This window comes from Microchirus variegatus (assembly GCF_963457635.1).
Source record: "Microchirus variegatus genome assembly, chromosome: 12".
Taxonomy (NCBI): Eukaryota; Metazoa; Chordata; class Actinopteri; order Pleuronectiformes; family Soleidae; genus Microchirus; species Microchirus variegatus.
In genome coordinates this window covers 23,159,834-23,171,700 of record NC_139813.1, presented here as the reverse complement: position 1 = coordinate 23,171,700, position 11,867 = coordinate 23,159,834, and the positions used below count along the sequence as shown (strand labels likewise).

General features: G+C 39.6%; 1 protein-coding gene across 1 annotated transcript in view; it reads left to right on the top strand.

Annotated features, from left to right (window-relative positions):
• Window positions 1-143: 143 nt before the first annotated feature.
• Window positions 144-11,867, top strand: part of ryr3 (ryanodine receptor 3) — a gene marked incomplete at its 5' end in the record, with an annotated part of 151,678 nt that continues 139,954 nt past the window's right edge. The window contains 4 exon segments of the mRNA XM_083898806.1: window positions 144-174; window positions 177-224; window positions 227-249; window positions 252-302. Of these exon segments, the coding sequence (XP_083754932.1) occupies window positions 144-174; window positions 177-224; window positions 227-249; window positions 252-302 (153 nt within the window).

Genomic DNA, 11,867 nt, shown 5'->3' with positions numbered 1-11,867 from the left:
GTCTCAGGGAGGAAGAGGGAGGAGGGAAGGGTGGATGAAGGGGTAGGTGAGGAAGGAGGAGGAGGGAGAAGGAGGGAGGAGGTGGAGGAAGGGAGTAGGAGTAGGAGGAGGAGGGGGGGGAGGGTCTCGCCGGTCTGCCCTATATGGCTGTGGATGAGCTCTCAGCTAATATCGGCTTGAGAGGCGCAGCAGCGTCGCGTTTCTGGCGGCAGTCAGTGGTGGCTTCCAGAGTCTGAGCAGGCTCCTTCACAGCCATGGCTGAGGGCGGAGAAGGAGAAGATGAGATCCAGTTCTTGAGAACTGTGAGTAAAAGATTTAAATAAATAATACACAATAATCAGAATTATAAATATAATCATCAGTCGTTGCGTCGTTGGCGTCAGTTTACACACAAAAATAACGATCGCCTTAATTTTGTGCAGCGCGTAAAATCCTAAATAATCGATCCAAGTTGGATTATTGTGGAAGTTTTTTTAAAAATTATTATTACATATGTATATATAAATATTACTGGTGAAAAATGATGGCTCGTGCATGAATGCTGTATATTATTTTTATTGTGGAAGTTGCCGCAGCAGGTTGTTGCATGCGTGACGCGTCCTGGTGCGTCGTCCGTCCTGTTGCGCACCTGTCGACGGTGAAGGGGAATCCTAGCGTGTGCAGGTGCAAGGGCAAAAATGACTTTACACTCTGGAGCCATGTCGCGCACGCACGCAACACGCAACACACACACACACACACACCATCCCTTCACCTCCCTGCATGTGCAACATGTTTATTCCCTCGCACCTCTCTTCCACATTATCACCTTAAGCTGTTTTATTTAGATTGTTTTAAACTTTTGTTCGTTTTCTCCTGGTTTTAAGGTGGAAATGAGAGTTTCCACTAAGTTGTGCTGCTCTCTCTCTCTCTCTTTCTCATTCTCACACACACAGTGTCTCTGCTGCTGTGACTATTTTAGTAGTTTGACGCAGATTGGATCTGCACAGCAGTTATTCTTGTAAATGATATGACAGCTTGTATGTTGGTGTGGTGGGAATATCTGTGGCGGTTGCCTGACCGCGCACGTCTTCTCCTTCTTCTTCTTCTTGAATGAAGCGTTGTGCTTCATTCAGACTCTTTAATAATCCAGGTTCACCTTCTAGGTTTGCATTCATGTGAAGTGTGTAAAAGTGAAAGTAATCCCAAGTGATTGATGGTGTGCTTTAAAACCCTCAGTCCAGGTCAGGGAGTGAGAATCCAGGCGGGGTCAAGTCGACCGACCCCTTCAGATTTAAACTTTACTCGTGTTACACCTGTTTGTTTTTGCTGGTTGGATTATCTTTATTGGATTGTGTCACTATCATGAGTCAGGCTATGCTCGGATTACCAGGTTTAGGTGATTCTGAACTATAGGAAGAAACAATTTTGAATAAAAATCTAATTCAGATTCTAAGTTTCATTTAATACCGTGTGATATTTGTGCAGATCTGTGAGAAAACATCTGTAACATCCTGGCTCTATGTCCCTTAAGGGACACCGTAGCCTGACATGAGACGTCAGTATACTTTGTGTCCGCCCTAGTTATTAATGTCGATAAGAAACACTCACAGAAATCCAATCATCACAAGTTCCGATTGCCAGTCACCATGTGGTACTAGATCAGATGTACTGTATCTGTCGTCATGTGACGTGACATAATATGAGAAAGGTCATAATGGGAGTCATGTAGCTTTAATTCATATTACCAGGCTATGATTTCATTCTGATTTTTCCTCCATTTATGTGACTATGAGATCTGATTTGTTCAGGACTGTGTGGACACAGAAATCAAATCTTTAACTGCCCATTATTATGTCAGATTTGTGTCATTTCACCATGTGGTATATCTACTGTAAATCCAGCTTGTATAAAGCTTGTGCACGTACACTCAGTTTCATCATCCGTTTCAACATGAAGCTAAATGTGAACCACCAATTCTGACCTGCACTGAATGGGAATTTTACTGGAATTGAACTATGTGGCTGCTGGTAGTGTGAATGCACTAAATGTAGATTAGGTTTGATTTGACTTTGATTTTATTGATCCCACACTGGGGGAAATTCACTTGTTACATCAGCAGGGTTGGGAGCAGACTACAGTACTATTCTATGCTGTAGTGTCACCGACAGGATTAGGGCTATGTCCTACTGTAGGTGATTTGATTCTGATTTTTCTCTATTGACGTGACATTGATCTGATGTCCTCAGGACTGTGTGGACACAGGAATCTGCTCAAATCGTGTCAATAACCAAACTCATCGTTTTTAAAGAATGAAAACTTTTTATCTGATTTTTCTGCTTCTTAAATGGGAATATGTCCTAGAAATCATTGAAACTGAGTCATATTGGTTTGTCAAAAAAACAAGACATTTGAGAACATCATGATTTGCAGGTTAGAGAAACACTGAAACTGATTTTTCAAACATTTTATGGACAGAGCAAGAATATTGATTAATCAGAAAAATAATCAACAGATTAATCAGTTGTTAAAATAGCGTGTTAGTTACAGCCCTAGTCATAATTGAACCTGGTCCCGGATCAGCTGTTTCATCCGAAACCTCCCTGTAGTCGTCGAGTCACACCCTCAAAAGTCTGGATCTTACATTTCCTATGATGCAACTTGACTGCTTCTTTCATTAGACCCTTGCTTGTACAACAAACTCACAGCTACCTTTATAATGTTTTTAAAGCAGTAAACCAAAGCGAAGACCATATTATATAGTGTTATTTTTGATGTTGTAGTTCTAATAACATGAAACTAGTGAACTGGGTTAAACATTACAAGTTTGGTGCAGTTTGATTGACACTCATTAGCTTTAGCAGAAGCCCCCTGTCGTTTAATCATAATCATATACACAGTATGTGAAAGCCTTATGGCCCTGGCTGGTTGTTAGAAGCATTTGTACTTAACAGCTCCTACTATTTGTGATGCCAGTGATATGCTGACCCACGCCTCTCGGATTCTACTGTCACATTGGCATCCCGGTTATCTGATGACAACAGCGGCTCGGGGGAAGCGAGGGGGCTTTCCCTTAAGCCCCACGAAGCCTTGTTATCAAACCTCAGCGGTGAGAGAAGCGCGCTCTCGCAGGAAGCCTTTAAATACAAGTGCTAATTGTGACACGCCATATTACAATCTGTCGAACATTATGGAATAAGCCCCGTGTGTCGCAGACGGGCAGGGAAAGTCGGAAGTGATTTTGTTTGGAGTGCTGAAAGGTCACTTTGGCTTGACCTCTGCACCTGTTCTCTCACACACATTAGAAAATGAGATTTAAACGATTAGTAGTGCAGTTTTTTTTTCCTGAAACGATCCCGATATAATATTTTGCTCCTGTCAGGCGGTGACAGTTCCAGCGCAGACGCTGTTGAAGTGTAACGTTGGGAAAACTGGCAGTGATGATGAGAGATTGTGTGTCAAAGAAAACGGCAGTGAAAGCAGATGCAAAGTGAAGACAACCGGACACATTTCTTTTCATTTTATTGTCTTTACAACAACAACGCTATTTTTAATTCATTCATTTTATCTTATCAATATTGATTTTCTAATTTAAATTGTATTATATCTCGTTCCCCATTGGAAAAAAAACTTTTTTTTATACCAAGTTTTAATTGGGTAAGTGGGTTTTTCACCTGTGGGAGTGTGGTTGATTGGCTTTTACTCCCAGGTCAAACAACATTTTCTACTCCACTACTTAATATCATGTTATAATGTAAACATTATACTTCGTTTTACATTTATTTCAGTCTGTTTTTGACATTAACTAGTTTATTTTGCATCATATATATGTTTTTATTGTGAAGTATGCATCATTCCATATCAAGACATACACTTTTACTTTGAAATCTGTGAAATATCGTCATGAATATCTTGAATATTGTGTTGGTTTGGGTGTTTCCACGTTCCCTAAAAGCGCTGGGTGGCACTATAAGGATCAGATATATTCAATTTTTGATCTAAGTGGATTCAAAGTACGCAATGGACTCTTAAAGCTTGTAAACTGGAACTGGTTTCCTTTTTGCAGAAGCTTTTTTCTGAGTCACGTGACATCCAGATTATTTTATCTGCTCATGTTAGTGTGAAATAGTTCAGTTATATGTTCTGCAGCTGTTGTGGTACCAACAAAAACCTCACTGTGGGAACAATATGGTAAATTTGATTCGACTGATTTGATCGCTCATCATCCAAAGCGAGCAGAATCGCAATTTAAATGATGTGCCCGCTGATTATGGAATAACACGGACAGCTCATTCACTCCGTGGAGATTAAAATGACAGGGACTGTGTGATGTCGCCAGCTCAAGATTGGGTTTGTTTACTGTCTTTTTTTATGTTTTTTCAAACTGTAACAAAATAGTATTTCCTTCAGGTGCCAAGCAAATTGTTTTATTTTTGGGAAACAGGATGTAAGTCACTTTCTCAGTTTGTGAATTGCGGTGTCATTAGATAATGATGAGGTGCAGAAACCCGTATTATTGGCTGTTGTTGTCAGTTGATTGTGTTGCTGTGTGAAACAATGATGTTATGCTCCAACAGAGACAAAACACTGAGATTTTTCTCAACCAAATGGACTGCAGGATTGTCTTTATGTAGAATTTGAATGTGGTTTGCAACAAAAAAACAACAACTGACTGTATCCATAAACCTCTTCCCCAAAAGCCAATGTCAAGTCATACAACCTTATGGCATGTTGTTCAAGTATTGGATTTCTCCACTGGCAGAGCATACACTACATGTGGGGCCACTAATAAAATCTGATATTCAGCATCTAAAGAGTTAACATTATCGCAAATAACATTCTGTGTGCCAAACATGTTGGTTAGTCCTCATCTGGAAAGCATTTATGACTTGGTTTTATGTGCAAGTTAAGAAGCCAAATACAAATATGATCTGTCTTACTTTTTTATTGTTATCAGCACCTACAATACTAGCACTAACTATCTCTACCCCTCAGTGTTTACCAATTATTTATTTTGAAATATTAATTATAACTTTGTGAGATGTTTTTTAATACCCCATTATGGCAATAATCATGTAATCTTTTTGAAATATTTACTTGTTCGCATCTTTTAATGCTTGACAGTCCGCAGGTCTGATGCTTGGTAATGGAAGTAGCTATTGGAGGCTAGCAGAGCACTGTCTGTCATGGCTTACTGAGTGCTTATGTTGCTAAAATGGTAAAAGCTTGAAAAGTAAATAGTTTCAGTTGACAACTTTGCGGCGTACTTACTACTTAGCTCCAACTTTAGCATAGTTAGCTGGCTAGCTGTAGCATAATGTGTCTTAAATGGAAAGCTGCTTTGTTTACCCTTTGTCGGATGTATTTTATTCTGAAATTATGACTATTTTTTCAATATGCTATTGCTCCAAAAATATGCTATGTTAACCAGAGTAACGACAACGCCGGGTTAAGCCAATGCAAATGAGGCCTTTTTTTAAATCCTGGAAATATTTAGCGATATTAGGTTTATTAATACATTTTCACCTGCATTATCCAGATAAGCTACCGTTGCACCTTTTGTAACCAGGTGACCCGAGGGTCGTAATCACCCCCCCCCCAGTAGCTCCTTCGGGGCTTATTTGGAGTTCATGTTCTGAGGCCTTCTACATACCAGAGCAAGAACTCTGGAGGTTTAAATTTAGCCTTTTTAAAGATGATGCTTCCACAGCACATACAGCTCTGCTCCCCCTGGCACTAAACCACACCAGGAGCAGCGCTCGAGTCGAGGGCACCTCAAGACCAACAACACTTTGAATAGCCTATCATGTATTATTTATAAGGATAAAGTAGCATTTGAGCCACATAAGTAATTAAGCATATTGTGAAGCTTAGTTTTGTACAGTTTCACTCAAGTTTTAATCCCCGAGTGAAACTATGGGTGCATTCACACCAGCTCCATCTTAATCGAACCCTAGTTCGTTTGCTCGAAAATCTCCGGTTCGTTTTGGGCAGGTGTGAACGTGCACCCAAACTCCGATGTGCACCAAAGAAGTGAACTCTGGTCCACCTAAAAACGTAGTTCTCGGGTTTCGCTTCAAGTGAACCAAATGCAGGAAGTGGACTACAACGCAGGGCATTGTGGGTACAACAAAACCAAAACATAACCGTGTAAAACAATAGGATTTGATGCAGCTCCAAGTTTTGCTCTGATGTGGAGGGAACTGAAGTTGTCCTGCATTAACCAAAAGATGAGACTGTTTTCTTGTTCATTGTTGTCTTGTCTTCTCCCTAATTAAGTTATTTTGATGCAGCGCCGCCTCAGGCGAGGAGGGGAATACATTATTCAAAAGGTTGAGTCCCCACGTACCGAGCCTAGTGGACTATTAGGTGTGAAAGCTATCTATAACCTATTTGAGGAGTTGCTTTTGAAGTTGAGTGGTTGGATATTAATGCTACAGCTGTAATGTCCTCTATATATCAACAGGTCCAAGGGGAGGGATTTGCTTTTTTTAGATATTTCAAAGCAGATATGAAAAATCAATAGGAGCACAATGCTCTTTTTTGTTTCCTTTGTTAAAAGCAAAAATCCATACCGCTGCTGAGTCATGACTCCACAATGCAGTAACTACCATATTGTAATGTACTAGTTGAAGCCTTGGGACATTTTGGCTGTTCAGTGAGGGTTGGAAAGAGCCAGAGAGAGAAAGAGAGACAGACGAGGCTGCCTCAGGTGAACTTCCGTCAGCTTGATCTAAATTGAATAGGAAGGATTTCCTCAATCGATCGAGCAAACTGTGATGCAAACACACCGCTGCTCCGCCGCCTGTTTCAGCCGTCGTTGCTGAAGGACAGCGAGGGGTCAGCGGACGCACTCATCATTTACACAACCCTGATGATGTAAACGTGTCAACGCGCGGCGTCACGATATCTGGCGCATCACTCATCATCATTCATTCTGGGGATTTTAAACCTGTCTGGTTAAATAACAGACACATCGATCATCTGAGTTTGTGACATTTAATCTGACGTGGCATTTGCTTTTAAAATTTATGAATTTGTTTCATGGGGAAAAAATGTACAATACCCTGATTTAGCAAGAGAGTCGGAGCTTGTTAGAAACCTGTCAGGCTGATTAGAAATGGAACTAGCAATTATTCTCAATTAATGGATCACTTGTTTGGGCCATGAAATGTCAGAAAATGTTGATGTGCTTTTCCAAAATGTATATTCACATTTAAGAAGCTGACAAATTGGAAAACATGTTTTAATTATCGAAAAAAACACTCATCAACAGATGAATTGATAGTTATTGAGTTAAATAACTGGCTAATAATCAATTAAACCTTCCAGCCATACATGAAACAATACAAAATCTACAATTAAAGTTGAAGTTTTTCTATTTCTTTTGCCTAATCTGCTTCTCCTGCTGTGGGAATAGATCTACATGATATTAGTTTTGATATAAATTTGTTTGATCCTTGGTTTTTTCTTCTTCTTCTTCTTTGTATTTGACCTTGAACTGTTGCCGTAAAGCTTATCTCTGAAATCCTGACATGGAAAAACATGTCGCCTGTAGAATAATGTATATGCTGCTGATGATGTGAAGGATGTAAGTGACACATTTATCCACTTGTAATGTCTTGTAGCTATTGCAGTTATGGCCTGTTTTTGCTGTCTCACAAAAACGAGGAACATAAATTATAATTATGGCTGGATTATACAATCACAATCAATACTTTGTGTGAGTGAGCGGCTCTAATGCACTTAGTTTTCATATCAAAATCAAGTAGTTTCAACTTGATTCTCCGGTGTATTGATTTCAGTTTCAGTATTACACTGACGTGGCGGTCCAGGCAGACTTAGTCGTGGCGTGAATGAACTCCCAACTCAAAATAATTACTTTCATTAATCAACCGAGGATTGAGAAAAAAAAGGTTAAAACTGCGAGTCTCTCAGCATTTTTAAGAGTCCCGCAGGTTCGTTTCTTTTCCTTCCATCATCGGTTCACTTTGTTTCTAAGCTCTTTGGCCATCAGGGTTTTATTTTGAGCCTCAATCCACTTTAAAGGCCCAGGAAATGCATCTCTTCAATCAACGTCTGACTGTGAGCAAACACAATCTTAACTTAGCACAGGATTTGCTGCCAGAACTTTAAAATAAATCAGTTATTTCACATTAGTCCTTTCAGTTTCACCCCCTTATTTTTGCTTAATATTGATTAATTTGTTGCATTGTTTGATCACTGGTTGTCTCAGTTCTTTATGTGCTATTTGAAGTGTGTGTCCAGTATTTACAGTGTTCCTGGGACAAAATGGAAGTATTGTCATTTGACCTCCAGTCATTAATGACTAAATCCATTAGAGGTTGCCTAACCTAACATTATAATGTAATTGTAGTTGTTGTTTGTTTGCAGCGGGGCAGTCTAGATGAAGCAGACAAGTTAATGTTTGAGTCTTAATATACAGTTAATATGTTGTTTAGTTGGTCATTAATATTTGGTGGTATGTGGAAACAATTTACCCCTTTAAATGTCATTAAATGTGCATATTTACACTTCTACATAAAAATATCATACCCTAGAAGTTGTAAAATTACATCTTAGCTTTGACATTTATCATGGCTATTTGTGGACATTAAACACAATTTATTTAAGTTTATTTAAGTTTTCAGAAGGTAAACTTGTGTACAATTAAATGTATTACTATAAATAAAAGTTATCGATGTGAAATTTGCAGTTTCTGGTGCTTTTAGGGAACAAAAATGTACTTAAAACAATTGTAAACTTGACTAAAGATTGCAATTTTTATGAATTTTATAAGTAAATAAAGGTATAAAGGTAATCTGGAAGTTTATGTTGGCTTTATATCATAAATTAGGTTTAAATACCAAAATATCATCAAGTTAAAACAACTTAACCTTCTGTTAACTTTTCATTTCTGTCTGACTATAGCTGAAAAATTAGGTTTTCAGAGTGCTGATGGCTCAAAATAAACCAAAACAGTGACGTTAGAGGTCTCTCTGTGAAAACCTTTCCTGAAATTCACTTTAATGTCCCATAAATCCAAAATGGATGGTACTAGAGTCTCTTGTGAAAACCCTGTTTTTCACTGTTGTGTTCTTGCAGTGTCATTTCATATATTGCCACTTACATAAAGGTTTCAAGTGCGCAAAGAGTGGAAGTGACTTAACTGGAACTCTTATCCCATTTGAATTGTTTTTCTGAGAAGAAGGGATTTAGGGGTGTTGTCCTTTTGTCCTTGGTTTTTCTGAAAGCTTGCTGTCGTCCCAGAAACACAATTTTTCTATTTGCTGCTGGTGTCAAACCTCGTAGCTTGTAGCCTGATGGATCTGGAGGCCGTTGTCTTTTGTCACAGACTGTTACTGATGGATTACATGATCAGACAAATCAGATTTTGTGTGTCTGACAAAAGTAAAACGTGACATTTCTTTGCCGAACAAAAAGCACTCGCGTTGTGTTTTTTGGAGGCTTTTGTCGCAGTTTGTGAGAGCGAACAATTTTCTAAAGTGTGCATCAGAGCTGGACACCCACAGTTTGGTCCAAACGAGGAGCTGAGAGCTTGAAATGGAAGGCTTTGGTTTACCTGAGGTGAACTTCTTCACTTCACCTGGTTTCTGAACCTCTCTCTGTCACTTTTCTCATTCTCACAGCCTCACACACACATGCCCGATCCCTCCTTCTCTCTCCCTTCACACCCCACTACATCTTGCTCGTGTCTGCTCTGTCTCATCAGACAGGATGATGGACTTCACAGAGACGCACCAGCTCCGTCCCTGACCGCAGGGGCCGTCCATATCTCAGCGTTTCTGCTGAGGTGGACGTCTCAGTCCTGCACGCATGGACAGACGTTGCCACAAAGCCATATGCATACAAACAAGGCCAAGAAAATTCAATTTGTGATAGGAACACCAATATAAATCTTGGCGTCTGCGATCCATGGCAGCGTACTGCGGGGCAAAAACCTGCTTGACTGTGGAATTTAATTGTATTATTTTTAAACGTAGCGCTCAGATGTGCGCTGCATTGTTAATTCTGACTGCTGATGCAGTCTCGGATATGCCCTCAAACTTGCATAATGTCTTACCTACGCGCGATGTGTGAAAACACCGCATTAAATGGACCTTAACTGGCAAGTCTGTGGAAGAAAAACAAAAACTTTCACTTCATATTATCCACAATCTTTGACGAGAAAAAGAATTACTCTAAATCACATTTTTGCCAAGTTTAGGAACTGAACCTGAAGAGCTACAGGGGGAGTCGCCTGTCAAACTACAAAGTGTGAAGTATTGACAGGAACACTAAGCGCCTTCACCCAACACCGTGCAAGCATTCAATACTGAGACAAATGTGTTGACACCCATTGATTTAAAACAATGAGTGATGTGGCGGCTGCAGAAAAAAACACACTTTAATGTATCGCTATGTAATAAAGTGTCTGATGGCTCTGCGAGGCTTTTTGTCCATGTAAACATTTTTACGAAATGAATAATTGACACACGAGCGGCATTTTCCCTGAAACCTGACATTTTCCCTGAATCCTTACAGTTTGTTGTTCACTTCGTATTTTTTTGTGTGTGTGTTTATTCTGCAGCTAAACCTCATTCATTTAAAGCACCTCATAATAATCAGGTATGATGGAAAACGTGTAGAAAATGACTAATTCAGTGCATCACTGCCATCACTGCCTTTGCTGCTCAGATTAGGCCTTGTTTCAATAGTTTTCAAATCGGATTTTTATCCGATCAGAATGATCGCAAGTGATCAGATCCGATCTGCGTGTCCATATTGACATAGTCTAGTTTAGTCTTCCACATGGACTTCTATATTTACAGTTTAATGTTGTTGTTGTTGATGACACAGAACTTTGAAATCCTATCTGAGCGACGGAGATGTTCAGATTGAATGGGATCTGTAAAAATCTGATCAGAATCACCTTAGAACCCTCCTCCGTATGTGGTTTGAATCAGCTTTGGAAAAATCAGATCTTGAGTGTTTTTGAAGCTGTTCAGACTGCGAAAAATGAACAAGCTAGATACAATCTGGATATGCTTAAAGATCAGATTTGGGATGCAGTCTGAACAAGGCCTTAGACCCAGATTTGAGTTGTTTTTGTGCACAGAAAGTTTGCTGAAGTCTCTTCACCAGCCTGTGTTCTAAGCTCAATCTGTTAGTTTGTGTCTTTTTTCCTCCTGTGAAGCCTTTCAGTTCAAGTTAACGGCTAAATGGCAAAGTTTAATGGTGAAGATTGATTCCTGGTAACTTTAGAACTGACGCCGGACTCGCTTTCATGAATAGTGTCAATTCTTAACGGCGGGTGAGCCTGACGCTTGCTGCTGAAGGTGGCTATCAGACGTTAGCAGAGCAGTATACATCATGGCTAACTACCTAGCAAGAGTTTATACAGTTCTAGCATGACTCAGCTTGACTTGACTCTCCTCATTTTTTTGCTTTTCCATTACGGATAGTACCTGGTACCTGGTGTTTGTTTAGTACCTGCTCTGGTCAGGTTCCAAGTGAGCTGAGCCGAGACTAAAATGTGACGTCAACAGACTGCCGGTCTTCACTGGAAGAGTCATGAGTGCGACGTCTGACACAAGAATCAAACCAAACAATGCCGAACTTAAGATCAGCTGAAAAGAGTCCTAAAATAATCCAGAAAACATGCGTTAATCTCCTACATTTAGCAAGGACATTTCAAGATAGATCGATAGATGCGAGTTAGCGTAGATAGATGCTAGTCACGATAGATAGATAGATAGATAGATAGATAGATAGATAGATAGATAGATAGATAGATAGATAGATAGATAGATAGATAGATGCTAGTCACCATAGATAGATGCTAGTTAGCATATATAGATGCTAGTTAGCATCTATAGATGCTAGTT